This window comes from Dermacentor andersoni, chromosome 3 (genome assembly GCF_023375885.2).
Source record: "Dermacentor andersoni chromosome 3, qqDerAnde1_hic_scaffold, whole genome shotgun sequence".
Taxonomy (NCBI): Eukaryota; Metazoa; Arthropoda; class Arachnida; order Ixodida; family Ixodidae; genus Dermacentor; species Dermacentor andersoni.
This window is the reverse complement of record NC_092816.1, coordinates 225,970,555-225,994,210: the sequence shown is the minus strand read 5'-3', so window position 1 is coordinate 225,994,210 and position 23,656 is coordinate 225,970,555. Positions and strand designations below refer to the sequence as shown.

The 23,656-nt window shown below is 42.1% G+C and overlaps 2 protein-coding genes across 5 annotated transcripts in view; one reads left to right on the top strand and one right to left on the bottom strand.

Moving 5' to 3' along the window:
• Positions 1-23,656, bottom strand: part of SerT (Serotonin transporter) — an 860,179-nt gene that overhangs the window by 297,122 nt on the left and 539,401 nt on the right. The window lies entirely within an intron of this gene.
• On the top strand, positions 10,967-22,957 carry LOC129385842 (uncharacterized). 4 transcript variants are annotated; one of them, XR_011893546.1, is made up of 5 exons: positions 10,967-11,406; positions 12,129-12,219; positions 16,363-16,548; positions 18,365-18,526; positions 22,419-22,898. XR_011893546.1 is itself a non-coding variant. In XM_072287424.1 (5 exons), the coding sequence occupies exons 1-4, from the start codon at positions 11,402-11,404 to the stop codon at positions 18,440-18,442; spliced, it is 360 nt and encodes a 119-aa protein (XP_072143525.1). In that variant the 5' UTR covers positions 10,967-11,401; the 3' UTR covers positions 18,443-18,452; positions 22,422-22,957. The 4 variants fall into 4 exon arrangements, 3 of the variants coding, with proteins under 3 accessions (XP_072143525.1, XP_072143524.1, XP_054928975.1); XM_072287424.1 differs by having other exon boundaries at positions 18,365-18,452; positions 22,422-22,957; XM_072287423.1 differs by having other exon boundaries at positions 18,365-18,452; positions 22,419-22,957.

Genomic DNA, 23,656 nt, shown 5'->3' with positions numbered 1-23,656 from the left:
ACTCTCGGTCTTTTCGTAGATGACAGTAGGGCATTCGATTCACTTAACCATAACATACTTATATTAAAACTCTCGGACTACGGGGTTCGCGGTAAGCAGCTCGAACTATTCCGTTCGTACTTAGCCAACAGGACTCAGTCTGTGTACATTGGCACTTACTATTCATTTCCCCTCGATATAAAATGTGGTGTACCTCAAGGCAGTATTTTAGGTCCTCTTTTGTTTAACGTATACATAAGCGATATTGTCCGTATTGACACAAGCTCAAAATTTATCATATATTCCGATGATAGCACTATCCTACTCTCCGGAACTGATGAAGCAGATCTAGCGTCAAGATGAAATCTGGTCCTTGAGAAGCTCTTATTCTGGTCAAATTCTAACTGCCTCAAGATTAACCCAGCTAAAACCAAGGTACTTTTCTTCCGTGCAAAAAATAAAGTAATCAATTTATAACAGGATATATACTGCGACGGGCACAGGATCGAAATCGTCAGTGAATATAAAATTCTGGGAGTAACATTTAGCTCTAATCTCACATGGGATTCGCATGTTGACAACTTAGGCAAAAAACTTTCAATGACCACAGGAGCTCTATCGCGTTGCCGTGCAATTCTCCCAGTGGAAGTCAAAAAGAATTTATTCTGCATTGTTCGCTGCCCATGTTAATTACTGTAGTCTCGTATGGTTGACCACTACACAAAGGAATATTACGAGGATTTGTTTATTACAATAGAAAGTTGTTCGCAATATCGCAAATATCGATTATTTAGCTTCCACAGAATATTATTTTAGGTTGTACAACATTATGAAAATACAACATATGTATGAATTTCGTGTTTTGCGTTCATTCTATGTGTCTTCACCCGCTTTTAAAAACTTTATTAGTACAATAGCACTGCTTCAGCAAAATACCAATGATCGTACACGTTCTCTTGACTTTTGGATAATTCCACGTTTCCGCACTTTTTACAAACTGCAGTCTTTGAAATATAATCTTCTGTTAATCCTAAATAAATACAAAGATATACCAAAGCCCACACTAGCATTACTTCAACAGCTCATTTCTTAAAAAAAAATCATACCTACCCCTATTGTCGTGAAGCTACGTACATTCATAATTCTTTTTTTTCTTTAACAGAAGCTAAATACTCCTGTGTCTGCTTGTATTTCACATTGTAGCGTTTTTGGAATGTGATATCTTTTCCTGATGTATTATATGTGTTTCTGTGTATGCATATGTGAATTCATATATGTGCATGTATGTGTGCATATATATGAGTGTATGTATGTATATATATATGTATATGTATATATATATGTATGTTTATGTATGTATATACGTTAGTTTCCCTCTTTCTTTCATTATATTTGACTTTTATATATATATCTGCGTCTGTATACATATATATATATCTGGTATTATATCAGCATTATATCTGGTATTATGTATTCTTCTTCTGATGAACTGTTATTTTCTGTACGTTTTTGCTTAACGGTTCAACATACACGTCGAGGTCAAGCCCTGCTTGAATATGGTGTCCGGGCCTCTGTCAAGCTGCAGACCCCAGCTTTTAGCCCTGTCAACCACAAAACTTGTTTTGGAAAATAAAGAATTTTGCTTTTGTTTGTTTGTTTTTTTGTGACAAAAGCTAAGTCTAAACAAGTGCTATACGTCCGGCTGCGCAGACACGTGGGACTGCCATCGTTTAGGCAGCAAAGTTCATGCTCGCAGGCAAAGGAAACGAGATTTCTTCCTTGGTAATTTACCTTGATACTTCCCCAGATTGAATTATGTAATGACGTGCGTTAAAGTACCAAACAGCCTATGGACCAGGAGTCGTATCTAAAATGTCCCTCATCCTCTGTCTATCCAAAGAAGTTGATGAAGAAAGGTAAACGCACACTGGAATAAAGGCGAGGTTGTGTTTTTCCATGGTCAAACTGTCATACTAATTTGTGTCATGAGGCCATACTGGATGAAAAGCACAAGTCATTTCTCACCGTGCATAGATGATCACCGCATATCCAGCTTTTCCGGACACGTACCAACTAGCGCACCAAGCCGGCCCGGCACGAAGCTAGCGCGTTTTCAATGGAGCGAGCGGGTTTTTCGCGAATAACAAAAGCTGCAGGCCGATTATTGAAAAAGGCAGGTGACAAACGTGTTCTGGAAGACAATCCACATGAGCCAAATGCAGCGATCACTCAATGGCACGTAAGAATTTTGTTCCCACAGCGGTTAAAGTTTTAGCAATGGAAGCCTATGGAAACGACGAAAATTTGTGCTCGATTTTTGAGGCAAGAACGATGACTATAATAAAGCTATCGCGTCTATCGTAATACCCAGTGCAGCGTATGTAGTCCGGAGACTCAGCTTTCGACTGATGCCTATCGCGACTCTCCATACATGGCGTAAGACTGTTCCCGAAAGCGATTTTTGTAACACTGTCGTGGAAATTCACGTGGTATATATAAAAACATGAGCGTACCGCTTGGTGAAGCCTTGGTAACCGTGGCCGAGTGGTAGAATAGCGAGCACCTTTACTCCCGCGTCACGGTGGCCGCGGTTCGATTCCCGCCTCCCACTTTCTTTTAAGCCGCATAGGACCTAGTTTGTAGTCTCTCACTAGATGGCAGAATCACAAAACCCAAGATTTGCTTTCGGTTCTGGTTTTCCAGTGGTGCTCTTGAAATATTATGCTTTCTAATATTCCGTCATAGAACGTAGCAGTATCGTGTTCATTTGATAAGTCATCACTTTTATGAAGATTTTATTCATTGGACATCATAACTAGAAGCTTGCGCATGGCTTTTTGTTATGAAAAAAAAAATTTCGTGCTTTGTAGCGTCGAACCTGGGAGAACAAAATGGCTATTCTTATTGCGTTCTTCTGGAAGGTCCGTTTTCTTTGACTTTCGGCTGTCCTTAATGGCACACACTCCGAGCGAATCACGTCTACCTGTGCCACAATGCCACCCGGTGGCCAGTGCCATTCCTTTGCAACATTCGTGTGGAACGAAGGGTCTGCTGGGCTGAGTCGCTACCCGAACGTTAATTACTTCTAAACATTCATCCAAATAAGAAATGCACCAACTAGAACATGTGCAGCGTCTGGAGTAATAGCTACTATTAATGTGTTCCCTACAGCCAAGTGGTACAATCCGTAGGTGTGGCCGTAAACAACCATTTGAATAAATGTCGCGTGCTGTGTCTGTCCCGGTCGCTCTACAGAGAAGCTAGCTTGGCTAGCCGTCAGTATTTAGGATCAACATATGGTGTCCTTCGTTCGGTGCATTTGCTTTTAATGCGCAGCATTCTTTGGCGAGTACCCCAGCAACTTGGTAGCAAAATCGTGCAAAATCGTGTCTGTAACGCCAAAAGATTGACGCATTTCCCATATAAATACATAGGTCTTCATAAAAAGGGTTGGGGTGGCCAACTTGATATTGGAAGTGGCACCAGCATAAATTTGGGCGTGATACAGAGATGGGCCAAGCTGAATTTGGTAGGGATATGGGAGTGGCCCTACCTAAATATGGGGTGAAATGGTAGTGAGCCAAGCTGAACTTGAGGTGATATAGAAGGGGGGGGGTAAGCCTAAGTTTGGGGGAATATGGGGGGTGGGCCAGCCTGGATTTGGGGATGGTATGGGGGTGGGAGAACCTAAATTTGGGGGTGATAGGGGGGGTGGGCCACCCTAACCATGGGCGTGATATGGGGCTGGGCCAAGCTGAATCGGGGGGGGTGGGGTAGGGGGGCTAACCTAAATTTGGGAGTGATTTGCGGTGGGGCACCCTAAATTCGAGGTGATAGAGGGGTGGGCCAGGCTAAGTTTGGGGCTTATATGGGGGTGGGCCAACCTGGATTTGGGGATGATATGGGGGTGGGCCAACCTAAATTTGGAGGTAACATGGGGACGGGCTAACCTAACCATGGGGGTGATATTTGGCTGGGCCAAGCTGAATAGGGGGGGGGGGGTGATGGGTGGACTAACCTATATAGGGGGATGATTTGTGGTGGGCCATCCTAAATTTGAGGTGATCGAGGGGTTGGCCAGCGTTAGTTTGGGGCTGATATGGGGGTGGGTCAAGCTCGATTTGCAGGTGGTGTTGGAGTGGGCCAATATAAATTTGGTGGTGTTGGGAAGGTGGGCCAATCTGTATTTGGGGGTGATATGGGGTTGGTCCTACATAAATGAGGGGGCAATCTCGGGGTCGGCCAAACTGAACTTAGGGGCGATATGGGGGTGGGCCAACCTAAATTTTGGGGTGCATCGCCTGGAAATTTGGGGGACAATTTATGGAAATTTGTGGGTGGACCAACTTGAAAATTAGGGGTGGCCCAATTGAAATTGGGGATTGGGCCAACTTCAAGTTTAAGACAACACCAGTTAGACAACACCAGTGGTGTTAGACAACACCAGTGGTGTTTCTGCATCTTTTTCATCATCGCAAAGTACGTATATTAATAAGTGTTACTTATTACTTCTCAAGATGAGCTACCACTCGAGCCTTCCCAGCCCACAGGGCTAATAATGTCACAGAAGTACTCTCATTGTGACAACTGCGACGTTCAGTGTGGAGATCACAAGAAGAAATCGCAGACCGAGCTGACCATTTTCACACCAATGTCACCGCTAACACTACTCACTCGTGCTAGAGGCAACACAAGCTTACAATAATCATAATTAAACTTTCACTAGCTTGTCGTCACGCACTCAGTGCACAATTTCGCCAATCATTGGATAGAACCTTGCTGGACGTATTACTGTCATGTTGCGTCGTTTTTCACGAAGGCCGTCTCCCGAAAAGAGAATACATTTTTGAGATAGACGAGGCAAGCTAGTATATAACTCATACGAAGCAAATCTATAAACGGTTATAGTGATTTTTCTACAATGAATATAACTAAATCAGATTTCAGATGGTATTGTTTCGACTGGGCATGACAACTATTTCTTCCCGTCTGTCACAGTGCTTTGACCGAAAACCTCGTCATTTTGCTCAAACGTGTTGCCCCAATACTACATGTGCTAAATGTACGAAAGTGCGGTGCGTGGTCACAGGTTCCAAGCCAGTCTGTTTTGTGTACGGTTGTTGATATTGTAGTAATGTGGTGTTTTCTTCTTTATAAGAGCACAAAAAGAAAAATGTAACAGATGGTAGCTGAGCGCAAAGTACATTGGAAGATCTGAAACCAGCAATTATTTTTAACTTGTGGGTTGGTCTTCTCCGCCGGTAGATCGCTGTCCGATCAGTTCAAAGAATTTTGTTTGTGTGCAACTGCAACAAAAACGAAGATACTACCATTTCATTGCCAGGACCTTTATGCCCTCTACACACACAAGGACATCAGATAATTGGCAATATCAGTTTATAAACTGACATTGTTTTGCTAATTGCAGTGTAGCGTGGTGCCTGCGGACGGAGTATTTTCTTAGTATCAGTCCAGTGTTAGCAGTGAGAAGCAGTTCGGTCTACCATTCCCATGAGGGCACACTAGCCATTGTAGCGCTTTACTGTAGGACAAGTTAAGTGCTAAGAACTTGGTGTGCCTTGTCCTTTCCGCAGGTCGTCCATCCATTCTGTTATGACGACGATCAACGTTGTGTCCGTCAGGCCTCCTCCTCATTTTTAGCTTCACCATCGCGAGAGTGGACAGAGAAAGGAAGCTTTCTTCACAATCAGCCCCAGCGGGATTCCACCACTCGTAACTGCTGCAATTTGCATTCAATGGCTGGCCATGCTAACCACATTCTTAGTTTCACAATGACTAGAGTACGCAGAAAAAGTAGAGCATTGGTCGCTATCACTACCACGAACCCATGCCAATGCAGATATAAGTACGTGCAGGGGCTGGGTATGCTAACTTCTCCGCTACCACCTGCTTCCACCACCTTAGATTTTCCAGGCATACCTGCTTCTTGTTTTCATCGCATGCAGGATAAACGCGGATAACTAAAAAATCTCAGTGCCCTTCCACTCTGTGAAGAAACATAACATGCAAAGCTGTGTATGTGGGCCCCTTAATGGCGAACTGCACCTCCACCGTATGTCGGCCCCGCATTGCACTGTCTTCGGGATCAGCCCACGTATGGGGAGTGCTTAACGCCTGCTTCATCTCCGCCGCGAGTATCCCCGGCATGGCGTTACTTCGGCATCAGCCCACGTATGCGGAGCGCTGAACGCATGCTTCACCACCGCTGCGGGTCGGGCCGGTATTACGCTATCTTCGGGATTTGGCTCTAAACGCGGACGCGATAGTGGGGAAAGTAGCCCTTAAGAGGAAGCTTTAGCTCTGGTGATCCTATCTAAATAAATGTAAAACGAGAATTCGTTTTTCTCGACAGCCACTGCATCTAATTGGAGAAGGCTCGTTGCATTTAAAACAAAAACCATGTAGTGTCTGTTCGTTTCGAATTCTTGATTTAGGTCATCATTTGTTTATTCCAAATTGTCAAAAATCGCAAATTTTAAGAAAACGAAACCATCAAATTTACAACTCTCTTTCGGCAATGAAAACTGATATCACAATTATGTGCATTGCATCTAACAGCACATCTAAAGCAGACAAATTTGATATATTACGCATGAATCTCAAAAAATTTAGTAATATGGAAATACAGCTTTTCACAACCCTTTTTCACAACGTAACGATTTCACGCAAGATATAAATCGGCATATTGGATTTGTCCGCTTTGAATTGTCTAATGGATGCTGTTTACAGAACCGCGATATCAGTTCTTGATGCGGAGTTAATAATTTGTAAACTTCGTGCTTGTGTACTTCTCTCACTTTCGAAATTTTGAATATTTTTTACCAAAATTCAGGCCTTAAATAGAAATTCCGCTTCCAATAGTCGCTAGAATTTACTTTTCTCTCCCGAATCCAACAAATTTCATTAAAATCGGTCCAGGGGTTATCTAAGAAAAGCGTTTCGGCGTTTTACATCTATTTGAATAGGCCCAGTCGGAGTAGGGCCCGTGTTAAAGCTTCCTTTTAACGACTTCGATGTAAAAAAAAAAATAAAACGAAAAAAAACGCTGCAGCCATCAATATCGCCGCCGCAGATTTTGTCGTGATGGCGCCGTCACCATCGGCCCGGCTCCGTGAGCAGCTAGCTACCTAGCTGTTCACTTTCGTTATCTTCCGTCCCTTGGCGGCCGCGCATTGTCTTGATGCTAGCGACGCGCGAAATCTGCACCATCATTCCGTCATGCATCGCTTCTGCGACCAAGCAAGCTTTCGGCGGCACACGTACATTGCCGCATTGAAACTAAAACTTTAAAATGCTTGCCTTCGAGAAAGCAGCATGAATAAAAATGGAACGCGACTATAAGGCCACGGGGAACATGTTCACGGGGCCATACAATTGATGACGGCATCACAAAAGGCTAGATGTGGTCATGTTGACTTTACAGCTTTGGAACGAATGACTGACGGTCTACTTGCTTCATTATCACATAAAGAACAGCGCTTGAAGTTGTTAGCGCAGTTTGTGTGTGGTTCCTCCTTTGTGTCCCGTCGTGAACTGCTGTTCTTTCGGTGGCTTTACATAAGTTCCTTTTCTGCGTCAGTTACGCCTTCCAAGAGTGTTTACTTGGAAAATTTTTGTTCGCATGGCTCATACAGGAGCATGTTGAGTCGAAAGTTTTTCGCTTGACTGCATAATCTCGAGGACGGGCTCCAAACTGCTCATATTCTTTAGCCACGTAAGAACCATTGCTAAAAAATTAATTAATGTAGCTTTGTTAATTACGCGAACAGTTAACTTCCCAACTTACACCGCATCTAGAGATACCAATCTCAATGCTCGAATGATAAAATGATGTTAACATTGTTTGTATCGTTTCAATAGCTTTGTTTCATGCAGGTAAAAGCAGCCAGCATATTGATGGTGCTGCAAACTTCTTATAAAGTAAGTGTGAAAGCTTGGACAGGTTATCTTGGCACAAATCAACTTCATGAGCTTAAGCGCATGTGCCCAACCTTGCACGGCTGCCTTTACAACCGATTCTCATACATTATACAAGGAGCACCTCAGTGCTACGGTACATCCCACAAGGCGTGCGAGAACATTGTGCGCGCTCCCGATTAGGTTTCTGAGCGTTGGTGGCATCAGGCTCTGTTTTCTGGCATCATAATGAATAAAACAGCTGCCTGGAGGAAAGCATTCGGTACATTTTCAGTACTTTGTAACATATGGATCAGCACGGATATGTACGTTAGAAGGAAAGTACTGAAATATTAAGATGAGGATTTCGCTGGATGTATTTTAGCTGTCTAATAAGATGTAAAGAAAAAATACTGTGATTTTATGACAATTAATGCTGACATGATATATGAGCTCCGACACAGTACCCGTGGTGGAACTGGCCCCTGGACTACTGGGCTACATTGAACCACGATACGCTGGTTTGATAAATACCAGTAATTGGAAAGTGGTTCGGGCTTGAATTTCCTGTATGTCGGCGCCGCTGTGCAGTGTTGGAGGCCCTTTTTAAACCACAAGCACTATTTTTCAGCTAATATTGAAAGCAACTGCATCCTTTTTTTTTTTTTGGGGGGGGGGGGGCTTTCTTTGGCGTCTAGCCACAGTTCCAAAGTTATCAGTTAGCTCAAGATGCGCCTGCATGTGTTTCTAATATGCAGTATGTCGTCACGAATTCAATAGCGAAAGAGCGTTATCTTATCAGATCGCGCGTGAAGCGAATACTGGCGTACATTCTCCATCACATTTGAGGACCCGAAATTGCGCTGCAATGTACGAGCATTTCAATCTGACGAACTGACGCCTTAATCCGTAGATCGGAATCAGAGGAAGCACTTTGCGCGCAGCCATCGTTGCGCTTTGAGCGTTTTCTTTTCCCGCGCAAGCTCACCTTATAATGAGTTATATTCGTGACTCACTCTTTTGGAAGTGTTTTGTTCTTGACATCCCTACAATGTGAGAGTATAGAGGCGCTCCATCTTCATTGAGTGAATACTGGGAAACGGACTAGGCCTTTTCTTGCGTCTGCGTTTACACATTTACCGCACCAATTTATTTTTTAGAACCTAATTTAAGACGCTGTAAAGCACAACAACCTTTTATTAACAGGACGTTTTAATAACACAGAAAATTTAAATGCTTATTAGTCGGCTTTCACCTCATGGTAAGGAATTTTATTAAAGATATCCTGATGATAATTAAAAGCCTATCCTCTTGACAACGTTTAATGTGAGTTCCTCTTTGCAAGCTAATGCAGACTTGCAGGTGGTTCGCATCGGGGGCCCTCGACATATGTCTAACCGTCAAACAAAGAGTTATTCCGAATGTTTCATTTCAGGAAAGCGTGTTACCCTCGCTGTAAAAAATTTCCGTAATTATACAGAGGATTTCCGTCATTATACGGAGAACTGCAGGTAAATATACGAAACTATGTCATATTTCAAAAATACGGCAAAATCTGCCGTTAATATACGAAAAGTGCTCTCCGTTTTCAGGTTTCCGGACATTTTCACTGTAATCATATACGGCTGTACACTGTTTTGGACGAAACAGACAGAATTCCGTATTTTTGTTATGCGAACATCCGTATTATTGTGAGAAAATTCAAGCTGTCTGAAAGAGCGCTCGTACTCGTAAAGTTTCAGCTAACAATATTTTATTGAACACGCAAACTGTACGCATTATGAAGATGCGTACAAAATGTGAGAGCTAGCCTTCTACCAAAAGCTGCAATAACAGTTCGTATAAATATATATACGCATCTTCTATTGCGGTCGCAGTTTGCCGCGTATATGGGCCTCGCTGATCATATGCGCAAATATATGCGTGTTCTCGCAATGTTCTCAAATTAAGCGCTTTGTAGTTAATAACACTGCATATATGTTTAAGTGAACGAAGAGCCGTGGACATACGTGCACACGTAAACAAGCTTGCAGCATTCAGGTGCTGGTGCACTGGGAATGACATTGGTGCTCTGTATACGCCAAAAATTGTGCGCACTCTAAATCAGTACCGAAATGCAGGGAGTGGTATAATGACCGTAACGGCGTTTATATTTTGCAACAAATTGTCTCGAAGGGGGCTGGCGGCCTATAGATCCAAGTACAACGGTCGGATGAAATTTTCGAATGCGGCAAGCAATTAACCCAAGTGTCAAATGGAATTGCTGAACTGCAATGTAGATGGTTTAACTCATTCCCATAATATTTACAAAATATCTCGTCTCTGACAATAACTGCCCATTCATTGAGACAAATCGATTACACATAATCTTCACTGTTCATGTGTTAATTCTTGCGATAAGATGTAATCGCAAACATTTGGCGCTTCATCTTGAAACAAGACCAGTAAGCGCGCTCGTTCTTGTATACGGTAGAATAAAGAACGCGAACATGCACCGACATGTGTGTAAACTACTGGAAGGTGACTAAAGATGAAGGACCTATTACCGTGCTAGTACTGTGTGTACTGTCAAAAAGAAGAAAAAAATAATACGGAAAGAAAGAATGCCCAGTGCCGAGATGTAACGATTCAAGCTTTATTTCTTTTTGACCTAGAATGCAACACCATTAGTTCCATGCGCTTTATATATGGGTAATGTTATGAAACAACTCATTATTTACCCGTTCATTACATGCACCAACCAGCCCAAATTATCACTATACTAGAGATTATGGGCGCATCGCAGTGCATTGCTTTGCACTTCATTGCAGCACAGGGGTTTGTTGACCCCAGTAGCGAACGCTTTGGTTGACCTCCCTGCCTTTCTGCTTCTTGCATTCTCTCTCCCTTTGTATAAAACGCACTAACTTGTGGGAGAGAAAGCGGTCTCGTCTTTTATAAATCAATTAATTGTCAAGCAATTATATTGCGGTTCCAGCAACTAGAGCACAAATGCGAAAACGAAACCGATTCAGTTCTGTTCTCCGCGCTCACAGAGTGCGGCACCAGGGGGCAGCGCGCGCTGCGCGTCCGTTAGGAGTGGCAGGCGGAGCTGCACATGTGTAGGCAGCCGGAATTTTTCGTGTCGTGTTGTAAAAGTTGTTAATTTGCCGTAAATATCTCTTGATTTGTACTCAAGAGTGGAGCAAGACTCCAAGGAAGAGAGATTGACGCATCGGGAGCGAAGAACAGAAACGATGGATGGTTACGCTGCTTGGGTCTCGGCACGTTCGAATTGGCAAAGTTCCGAATTTGTCGCTGTGTTTTGTACGCTTGTGCGCTCGTCATTTGCCGTCATCGCGCGGAGATATTTGCGCTGGATGTCTTTCACTTCGTGTGCAAAACTCTGCACGCTGCCGCATCGAAGAAGTTGTCCTGTGTTTGGGTGCACGTATGCGCTTGGACACGGATAGCCTGCTTGCTCTCAACGGGTGTTCAACAGTCTACGCGCACTCGTAACTTGCTCATGAGGTAAGCCCATTTTAATCTTATTTGGTTTGCATAACGTAGGTGTTAAAATGATGTGTGGTAAGCCGGTGTCGCGAACAGAAATATTGTTTCAAAGGACCACTATGCAACGTCTTAGAGCAAAAATGACGCATGAATGGGGAAAGGGATCACCCTATCTTTTCAGATCGATTCCAGTCGTAGCGCGATCGGCTCGATCGTAACCTTTTGCTCACTCGCGTTAAAAGCGTAGAATAAAACTGCGTTCAGTTGCGCACTTGTATTGACGCTTGTATTGGCTTGAGAGCATACTGTATCCAATACAAGAACTTCTGTTCAAATAGGGAAATAAACGTTCGAGGCAATAGCTGTCGCTCACTACCTGTGATCGTTACTTTCTTGCTTGGGTGCACGTTTTAATTTTGACCAGAAAAAAGTTCTTCGCTCTGGCTGTGCTGTGTTTCTTTGGGGCAACTTTTTGCGGTGCAGCAAGACGTGTTGCTTCGAATGATGTCTGGGCAGTCGAGGCATTCGTGTCAGTAAGCAAGCAGTAAACGGTGTATCAGTGCGAAAAAATTTGGACATACAAGAGAAGCGAATGGTATCATCATAGACTCTATTTTACAAATAATTCAGTTGTATTACTAAAGCGGAGAGTGGATATGCATGAAAGTCGGATATTATTGATACTCAGAAAAAACAAGGTAACATATCATTACTAATTAATCGTTTTCTTTTACTGAAAGGCAAGTTGCGGTTGTGCTGGAGCTGAGAAGAGGTCTGCTGCCTGCAATGGGTCCATCTCTCTCAAGTAATCGCAGTATTGTAGCTCTCAAAGTGAGTGGATTTTTTTTTTCTCTTAGCTATTTGCCACCTGAATCATGACTGCCACCTGCCACCTGAATCAAGCTGTGTAGGTGATCACTGTTAGTGACATTGGAGTGCTGGTGGACAAGCACTCCTTTATGATTTCAACGCATATCACAGAGTGCAGCTGTGGCAGTATGCGAAGGTGTTAATCTGTAAGCCAAATTAGGTTCTTTGAGGTAATATGTTAGTATATTGATGACATTGGATTGTGGTCTAGCAGGCAAAAATGCTAAACAAGGAGAAGTAATTTTAATTCGCACTTGGTAAGATGTGCAAGCAATTCAGGCTGTTACACATGAAATGGGACATTTGTAGATGTCTTCTACAATGCTGCAGTCCTGAATAGCTTCAGAGTTGATAATACCACTATAATTTCTCTGTAAAGCATGCAGCACAGTTTAGCATTGGGGGAGGCTGGCATCAACACGCGTCTACTTACTTACTTACTTAGTTAAATGGGGTTTAATGGCGCAAAAGCGGCTAAGGCTATGCTGCGCCAAACACGAGGTGTTTTAAAATCCAGTTAATGAAGGAAAAGGCTTTTGTTAATAATATGTTTTATGTAAAAATCCGGTGTCGTCTAGAAATTTACGAACGTCACATAATGGGACTAGCGGATCATCACCTAAAGTTAGAGCAGGGTGTAAAGGTATGTGTAGTGGATATAATTTGTGCAAAAGTGTTGGTCTGTGTGTTTCAGTCTGCGTACATGTGAGTAATATGTGCATAACTGTTAGTGGCTGTTGACATTTCTCGCATGTTGGTGTGCCTTCTTTCGTTAGTAAGTAATTGTGTGTGAGGTGTGTGTGCCCAATGCGTAGTCGGCATAAAACTACTTCGATGAACCGCTCCTGATGGTAGCATGACTTCCACTCGCCAACTATGGGTTTCGTGAGATGTAGTTTGTTGTCAGCACAACGGTCCCATTCGCATTGCCATTTCGCCGTTAAGGCTTTTCTAATCGCGCGGATGCCATCTTTGTATGGAAGTGTTGTGTTTGTTGTCTCTTTGTTCGCTGCCATCGATGCATATCTATCGGCTGCTTCGTTACCCGGTATCCCAACATGACTTGGTACCCAGTAGAAGCGGATTGATCTCCCATATTTGTTAAGCGCGACCGTGTTTAGTATGTCCCCTAACAGGGGTTCACACTCAGATTTTAGGTTTAGAGCCTTCAGTGTACTTGAGGAATCAGTGTAAATGACTGTGTTTTTGTGCTTGCCAGTGATAATCTTTTTACCTACAACCCATACAGCGTAAACTTCAGCATGAAAACAGAGGCATGTTTTGGTAGACGAATACTTCTTTCCCAATATTCTGTTACGGCCCCTACACCCACGTGTTGTTTTGCTTTGGAACCATCAGTGTAGAATTGCATGTGATTTTGATATTGGTCCTGAAGAGCACGGAATTCTTGTATAATGTGTTCGTGTGGAGTGTCTCTTTTCCTTAAATGTGTTAATGTCCAGTCGCACAACTGCGTGAAATCGTACCACAGGGCCAACCGTTCTGGTTTCTTGGCAACCTGGAGGACTTCGTGGGGAATTTCATAAGCCCAACAGTATTGCTCATACCGCAGTACAAGTGGCCTAATGATGTTTAGTTTATTTGTGTAGTGTAAGCGTGAGTTGCACTGTGTGACGATGTTGTAACATATGTGTTGCGGTGATGACTCAATTCTGAGTACGTAAGAAAATGTGAGCAATGCTCTGCGCTGCTGTAATGAGGGTTCGTTACATTCAATATATAAACATTGAATTGGTGACATCTACTTACTGTGAAGTTCAAATGAGGTGTTACTGTTACGGTGACTATATATAATTTATAGTTTCATTCTAATCTTGTATGAGGCAGACATAGTTTACCCACTTGGTTAAACAATAGAGATGTAATATCTATGTATACAAGTATTACTCATTCATTTATGCCATTTGGACAATGGCAGAAATGCATGGGTAATACTTGTGTACATGACATTGCATCACTATTGTTTAACCAAGGGGTGACCCTGCATGCTAAATTTTACAGGGCTATTATTAAGTAATGTCAACTTTTGTTGTAACATTAAGGCACCTTTTATATTATTACAGATTACCACCATTGTGTACCATCATAGTGTGATATTTACACTAAATGTATTTGACTTTGCTATAAAACCCTGCACAGTGGTGCATCATGAAATTTTTTTCTATAGTTTCTGGCCGCAGAATGCACTTCACGTTATATTCTTGTTTGCAACAAGACTATAATGCAGGTTTCTCTCCTTATATTTTGTGGCACTTCAAACCGCGGCGAGCTAAACCACTGGGCAGCAATACTGGAATCGCTACTGCGTGTGGAGCTGTCTTCAAACACACACAAGGAATACATAATTGCTTTTTTAGCGCAATACAATGGACACAAGAAAGATGACAGAACAAAGCGCTACTCTCAACTGACATCACTTTATTGCGTCTCTCCTTTGTAGACAGCAGAATCTAGAAGGACATGCGCTGTGAACACCATGTGCAGGAACCACCAACATCTGATCGCAAGAGCACACTCATGCGACAGAATCCAAAAAAAACCATATTGAGCATACAAGGTTAAAGAAAGCACACTAATGCACTGTGACCCCAATGACTGTATGAAGAAAGCTTCCGATAACTCTCTGGCGGTGGTATCATGGCTCTTTTTCAAAATCGTAGTATCACAAAACATTGCGAACATAAGCGATCCATACCAACAGGCACAGGTTCCCATTTGGCTCAACATTGTAAAATATGGAAGTGCGAAGCCATGTTTCGTGATACTATGATTTTCAAAAAGTGCTGTGATACCACCACCCGAGAGTTATCGGAAGCTTTCTTCATACAGTCATTGGGGTCACAGTGCATTAGTGTGCCTTCTTTAACCTTGTGCAGTGCTCAATATGGTTTTTTGGATCCCGTCGCATGAGTATGCTCTTGTGATCGGTTGTTGGTGGTTCCTGCACATGGTGCTCACTGCACATTTCTTCTAGATTCTACTATCTATAAAGGAGTGACGCAATAAAGTGATGTCAGTTGAGAGTAGCGCCTTGTGCTGGGGGTCGTCCTTCTTGTGCCCATTGTTTTGCGCTAAACAAAGTATTTATGGATTCGCACCTACTAGCCCACCAACGCATTGTGTTGAATGCAAAGAAATGCGGCTTTGCCTTCTTTGACTGTGTTGCGGGCACTTCTGAAGTACTGTCTGTCCAATAACCTTGGTGACATGGAAGTGCCGTCCACTTCTATGCGTTGCTTTCTGTTTTATTGTGGCATCACATCACATTATAATCATAATGTGTATGTACTTTTTCTAACAGACCCATATTTCTATCCTTGTGTTATATTTGCTGTCGCATTATTTATCTGCAAATGACCAGTGCTCCACGTTCCATTTTATTGCAAAGTAAACTACTGGTACCTAAACAGTTCTGTATATCAGAAAACCAAAGCCGAACTGCCGAACACTATCAAGCAGCAGCCTTAGTGCAGTGTCAAGTAGTCAGATTTTATTGGTCATGCAGAGGCGCACAGCGTACCTCTTTACTACTTGCTGAACAATTAAGCTCTGTGAAAACTGAGTATTTATGTAGCTTCAACCACATGCTATTGGCCATTGTTCCTGCCCTCAGCAAATGTGGAAGATTATCACGGCATTTCTTTTTCTAACTCTTTTTCCTTAATACAGTGGCATTACTGTATGTGTAAGTAGGAAACAGATCACATAGGCAATCAAAAGCCAACAATGTGTAAACTTGGAACATTGATTGTACAGTTTGATGACCCAGAATAAGTAGAAATACTCCATAAATGATTGACAATTCACTTTTACTTGACACAGGGCTAGAGCATACAGTAAGCATACTGTATGCTCATACGGTGTCACATCAATTTAAATTTTAGTGTAGCTTTACAGTGTACGCATCTATTGTTGCATTCTGTCAGAGGGATGGTAATGTTTCGCGTGTCTAGCAATTAGACTGTCTATATACAGTAGTAAAAATGTGCGAACTGTATTTTTGAATGATTTGATAGAATGTGTAGAACAGTAAAGCCCTACAATCAACGCACAGTGATGTGATTTTCTCTGCACATGTTGCAGGTTCAAAAAGGTATGGTGGAAGCTGTTGCCAAGGTTCCGACCAGAAAAGACAGCCAGTATAAAAGGGTCCACACCACTGATCTCTACTACAGGGGATGGACAGCACATCGAGCACCATCGAATGAAGCCAACCTTGTCCCGGAAGTTGGTGCTTCACAACTTTGCGGCAGCACTTCATTTGCACGGGTGTGTGGCATTTCTTCCCCTAACATGCCTGCCTGATGTGCCATAAACTACCCAAGCAGTGTTTCGAGGTGTCCAGAATTTTTCCATTGCAGTGTCTACAGTGTCGCTAACATAAGTGGCGTGCAATGGAAACACTGGTAAATGAGAAAAAACTTGATGTAAGAGAACACTATCGTATACGGGTTCAAATTGTCATAAAAGCGCTTACCAGACATGTAGAGACCTCCTAAAAAGTGAAAAACCACAAAGAAAAGTTTTTCGGCAGCAATATTATCTGATCGCATGCACTAGTTAGTCCACCATATGCCCTGCTTCCAGGACAAGCGACTGCATGACACCGCATTTCCACTGGCTTCACCTGCATCCGGAGCGGTGTGCTGCATCCAGCAAAACATTAGAAATCAGTGGCGCACAGTGTTTTGTGCCCCCTTTCTCGACGCCTACCGAACACATGGTAAACTGTTTCCAAAGCAAAAAAACAGAGGGAAAGGGCTCTGAACACATTGCATTTTAAAGTGGCTGGTACTGGGTAACGCAAGTACTGTGGCATAGTAGATTTGCACCAGGCAACCTGGGCGCCCAAAAAGGCTGCTGTTTACTTGCAAATCGCCAACGTATTGCGAGCATGTTGAAGTTTTTTTTTTTATTCTGATCGCTTATTTAGCTAGTGGAGACAGCTTTCACAACTGGAGAAGAAGCCTTCGAAGCATGAAACACTTAACAAAACCAGCTTCAATATATCGTGTCTGCATCACAATTTCATGGCTGCATGAGTGAACCCTCTGGTTAACATGTAAGAGTGTTCATCATGTTTGCCATGCATTATCCACTTTATTTACAGGTCAACCCTATCTTGAGATTTAAGCTGATGTTGCGTTTAGAGAAAGTATGGCCGAGAGCCAGCTTTTGAGAATACAGATTGAGGTCGACAGATTAAACGCCAGAACAAGTCGTTGAGGATTTCAGATCAAGAATCTTCGAAGGCCAGTTCATTTAGTGGTGTTAATATTCTGCTCAAAGTTGTTGATTGTTACGTTCATATGGTGCCCAAGCATTGCGGTAACAACTTCACTTGGAGTACATAGCAAGGGTGTATTCGACGTAAGCTTCTGGCTTTTTTCTGTGTTTTCAAAAACTGGTTTCTTGTTCAGTTTAAATTTTCAAATTTTGCATTGTTTATTAGGTGTTGTGTCCTGTTTGCTTTTCCTGCAGCTTCTTAGTTAAACATCTGAATAGTGAACACAACTTGACCTTTTGCTTGATTTTCTAGATTACACGCCCTCGATGGAAAACAATTTCACGTCAAAACTGCTTGTACCGTACTGAAAGAATAACTTGAAGCAGCCATAGCCACCAATAACACGCAAGAGATGATTATGAAAATTGTAATAATATATTATGATCTACAGGGTGTCTTAACTATCGTACACCAAGATTTAGAAATATGTAAATGCGATGTAACTAGACAAAATGAAGGTAATGCTGTTTGCCATCGCTTGGAGATACTTTGATTATTTTTTGCATTCTGCCTAATTACAGAATTCTTAATTAGTTGATAAATATCTCAAATAATTAAATGAAATGTGTCAATGAAAAGTTGTAGAGCAATATGAAAGCCTCCTGATACACTTTTTTGTTACTGTTACTCATTGTGTGCTACATAAAAGTTCTTTTTCAAGGAATAAGCCTGCGAATACACAAAGTGTCTTGAGTGGCCAGTCATGTGTCAGTTTTGTGGTGCAAAGCCACGAATACAACTTAAATGGGTTCTTTTAAGAAAAAGACTTGGCTCAGAAAATTATCCTTCTTTATGCAGCCTGTAGAGACAAGGTTTCTTAGACTTGGCCATGGACCTCAAGGAAGATGCCGAGGCCACAGGCAGTTCCTCCAGTGACCGTGAAAAGGTCCCCTGGGGCACAAGTCTAATTTGGCACCCCTACCTTTCTCCTGCAGCTTTTCTGTCTACTTAGCTAACCAGGTGGGTCAATGATGGCAAAGGGAAAAAAGAATCAACAGCTTCAAACGTAGAACTTGCTCAAGCTCAATGCATTTTTGGTGTGAAGTTTTTCCCTTATCATTTATCAAAAAACGGGTAATAAGTATATGATATGGTCTTCATATGGACACCTCTTTCCCACAGAGAATTAGCAGTAAAAAAAGCAGCTTATAAAGGCTTGAATATTAGCTTGGATGATGTGGCATAGATAGGGTAATGATTATAAATGTTTCTGGTGAAGGTAGTAGTAGTAGAGTGAATAATCAGTTTATATATAAATTAAAAGACATTTCGTTCCAATGCCAGAATTTTAAATCATCCCAAATAATTCTTGCGTTTGATAGTCTATGCACATTGAGTGACTGCTTCTTGATGCTTGCTTCGTGCTGACATCATTCTTATGCTGCATAATTCACCTGTCTAAATTCCCTATTTGTCCCATTGCAGCAACTTTACATTCATCATAAGAAACCTTGCAGATGAGTTCCAGAAACTTGCTGATGAGCTTAGAGGGCGGCGTGCCCCCCAGGCTTAGACACGGATTCAAGAGCCTCATACCTTGCAAATGCTAGAAATACTCCTGCTAAGCAAGCTTTTGTTGTCATACAAGGTTATTTGCGAATACGAATTTGCCCAAATTGGGAAAACAGTCAATCTAAAACATGTCAAGCGATATCGCTGATAATACACAAACATTCCAACTGAAGTAAATACAAATAAATATAGCACCAAATGCAGAATCATTGGCATGATGCCATTCTTTCAGTGGAATAAAATTGTCCTGCGTTGTAAATGTGGAATCCTTTATAATGCAGACTACTAAATACCTCATGAGGGTTGTGACGTGAAATACGCATCTATTTATTCCTCTTTTTTTTACTTTAAGAACCGATAATGCATAAACAGCCGTGAAAGAACTGAGATCACAGTACTTAATACTTTATATTGCTTCATACCCGCCGTGGTTGCTCAGTGGCTATGGTGTTGGGCTGCTGAGCACGAGGCCGCGGGATCGAATCCCGGCCACGGCGGCCGCATTTCGATGGGGGCGAAATGCGAAAACACCCGTGTACTTAGATTTAGGTGCACGTTAAAGAACCCCAGGTGGTCGAAATTTCCGGAGTCCTCCACTACGGCGTGCCTCATAATCACAAAGTGGTTTTGGCACGTAAAACCCATAATTCAATTTATATTGCTCCAAAAATCCGTTTCTCTGCCGATCGCAGCATTTGACACTAACAATTTTGTGACAGAAAATGTGAGACAGAAGGCACATAACACTTAGGGTGGTGCTATTCATTTTGATTGTTTGGGAATGTAACCCATACTGTACATGTTATGGCCCTACATGTCGTTACCTTTGAACAACAAAAAGGTAGGGGGTTTGCGTTTTGCAAAACTGCATGCAGGTTTTTACTGTGTGCAATAAAATTGCCAACCTTCACAGCTGATACTAAATGCATTCTCCACAGCTTTAGGTTATACAGGTGCACTACTTTACACAGAACACACTCTTTTACCTCGTCACTGCCCACACTCTTAGGCAAAGTTACACCCTTTGGAGTGCCCCTTCTGCCACACAACGATAATCGTCATCTGCCTTGATGCGTGTCCTTTCTTTAACGCTGCGAGCCCTGTACTTTCCAGTAACGAACAGCATGCGCGTTATCAGCATGATAGCATTCCCGACAGGAAAGTAGCGGGCGCGGCGTTTTCAAGAAAGGAAACACATTAAAGCAGATAACGATTATTGTTGTGTGGCAGAAGGGGCACTCCAAAGGGTGTATCTGCCTAAGAGTGCAGGTGGTGATTCAGATTCTTCAAAGGTGTTTCATTGTATGGGATGGCACATCGCTCTTCACTTATTTGCAGAATATTGCATTCCAATTGTGTCATATGAGATGAATCCATTAGAGAGCTTTAACTTGCCCTAAATTTATTACAGCTCTGTACTGGTAACTGGTAGCAGCTGGCAGTGCTTGTGGAAAAACAATTGTAACTGCCATATTATATGTAACTGCTAGTGCACAGGCATCGGCAGCAGCAATGGTTAGGGTACACTTGTTTCTTCTATTCTGGGGTATGCATCCTCCACCAGAAAGTAGTTTTTTAGTCTTCCTCTTCTACCACATTGGAATGTGAAATGGGGCGTAATTTGTAGGGTATACTCTTGCATAAACTTCATGAGCATTTATTCTTATCTGTGCCACAGATCATTGTTGCTACGACTGTAAAAGCAGGGTGCCTGTTTACAGCACCCGTAGGGAACAATCTGTGAATCTTTAACGAACAGTAAGGATAATGAATAATCGAATAATTTTTAGTAATTTTCAACAAATTTAGCACTCTTTGCTTTCCACTGTGGTGTTTTTCAAACTCTAATGTTGGCACAAGGTTTGACTACAGGATGTCATTTTGTGTGAAAGAGTGCACTTGTGCGCATAACACCTCATCGTGAACATTCTGCTGCACAGAATGTCATTAGCTTTCGTATGCATTGGTCACTATCGGCTGCTCCTTTGTTAGTTGGAATGTAGCACTTATGTAAAGCACATTTGATATTCTAACAAAAAGCATTGTGCCCTCTTATCCCCTAATTCTCGTACATGATGCCTAGTGCTATAATAGCATGGTTGACACCATGAGAGTCAGTGTGGTTTATAATTGTGTCTGGTGGGGTGGGGGTGTACATTAACTTAAGCAACTTTTCCAGACGACTTGAATCAATATTGTGGAATGCTGTTTTTTTTAATCACTGTTACCAAGTTTCACTTTGGTTGTGGCAACAAGTATAATGTAGTTCACTAGCACTCCTGCCAACACATATAATGTGCAGGCATCTGTGTTGAAAAAAAGACCAGCTAATGGTTTCCCAGGAGCTAAGGTCCATTTAGACCATTAAATTTTGAGCTTACACCGGTGCAAATAACTGGTGAATGAAAGCACACCCAGGAGAACTGACCATAATATTTTCTTTCATTATAATAATGCTGAAGCTTTGAACTGCATTTGAACTGACTTGTTTAAAAAATGACCCATTTCCTTGTTCAAGTAAGACAAAGGTTCTACAGGAAGACAGAAACTTGAAGCCGTCAACAGCAGCATGAATATAAACAGTACTCGACGTTTTGCAATCTTGCACCTGATTATCATATTGTCCATCCTATTTTTTCCACAGGCTGTTCTTTACTGTTTTATGGTCATACCCAGTGTAATTTTAATGTCGCTATTTTTGAATATTTGGGTTAATATATCTTTTCTTCATCGGCTTTCAACAAAATATATATTCGTAATGTGCCTTCATTTACCATTTACAGGGATCTTAACCAGATGCATCTTGATACAAAATTTATTTTCCTTAATTCTTCGTTTTCCTTTTCCAAAAGTGCAAACTGTTTATCTTGATACCTATTTTGTCTTCTGGGAAGATTAGGTCTACTGGATTAATGACTGCTTACATGTGTACATCGCTTTCTGTTTTGGTCACCCCTACTCTTAGCAAGTACTGACAGCAGTGCTCATACCCGCTTCATCACAATCACCACTGCTAAGCACACCCTTCCTTCCTTTATTTTAACACTTTGGCTTCTCTTGACCTATTATATGCACCACTTTCGTCTCCCCCAATGAGGCTAGGGGCCAGTGAGCTATGCACAATCGAAAACAACACAGCCAAGGAAAACATTTGCTACCCTAATGACAAGCACCTATGTCGAAATGTTGGCTACAGCAACATCCCTTGTTCCAACAATGTTGGTCTACTTACATGTTTTTCTAACACAGAAGTTAATGCTTTGTCGTGTTCTGTGATTATACTTTTTTGCCGCTTTCATTAGGATGGATATTCATGAATACTATTTGTTTCTCCTAACAGCAGCAAGTTTATCCTTGCAAGCGTTTTGGGTCTAGAACAACTTTCACCAGGAAGAAGTGCAAGACGAGTGATTGAAAAAAATGAAGTTGCTTCTGTTATCTAAGAACTTGAGGACTGAAATGTTGCACTTTTTTGTACATATGCTATGCAGTGCATTCATATCACAAAGTGCAAAGTGTTTTATCTCTGCAGCCATGTCAGTGTGTTGGCAAGACAATTTTCTCAATGGTGACCTGCTGCTTTGTCTATGAGCTGCCTTCATGACATTTGCATTAAAGACGATGTACTATCGTGGACAGAAGTACCCTGGAAGTGCGAGCGTTGACCAAATTCCATTTCTGTTCAAGACCGCTGAAAACAGTGGGTGATGTATGCACATTCCGAGCGCAGTTGGTTGCACGGCTGATCCCAGCAAATAGTGCACCATAAAATTGGGTCGACTCTCGCACGTCCTGGGCAGTTTTGTCCCCGATGGCACATTCTTCGAACAATGGATATGCTCTGCAAGATGAAATACGGGAAGCACCTGTACTTTAACGGATATAGCACAGATTTAGCATACGGAGTCCTTCGTTTTCTGAATACGGCAAGCACCTGTATTTTCACGGTTATAGTACAAATTCGGCATGCAGTGTGTTCCGTTTTCTGAATACGAGAAGCACCGTACTTTAACGGTTATAGTACAGATTCAGAATACAGAGTCTTCCGTTTTCTAGATACAGAAGCACTCGTATCTTGTATTACGGTCTCTCTTTTACAGTTGTCCGTTCTACGGAAAGGACCGTTCTTAATTTACGGAAGAGTGTTCGGTCACAAATTACCAGCAAATTTTCTGTAAAGTAAGGCAAATTTTTTTTTACAGTGAGCTCCTGTCTTTCATTCCCGTTCGCAAACACGCATAAGACGAAAGTGCTGCATGAAGAGCGTCGTTAGTCCAAACCAACGAGCTACCGTAACTCACCTCGCCTATATCGCTGTCATTTAGGCTTAGGTAAGAAATATATATATATTTTAAATCGACGCACCACGAATCCAAAAAGAGCTGTCCGTGACCAGCCCAGCTAGGTTTCTTTCATTTTGTACATCGTAGTAGCGGCTAATAGTTGCTCACGAAGCAGAGCACTGAGTGTGGATATGGCAGAGAAGGTGTTCTATATACTGTCTGGTCACCCACCGAAAATTGCCCACCGTGCTATGGGCAATCCTAGAAAATTGTATATGTGACGCCCAGCCATTTG

Coding starts and splice junctions, on each gene's coding strand:
- LOC129385842 (XM_072287424.1), top strand. Junction 12,220..16,362: donor GCAGTATTGTAGCTCTCAAA/GTGAGTGGATTT, acceptor CACATGTTGCAG/GTTCAAAAAGGTATGGTGGA. Junction 16,549..18,364: donor GCAGCACTTCATTTGCACGG/GTGTGTGGCATT, acceptor TTCTTTATGCAG/CCTGTAGAGACAAGGTTTCT.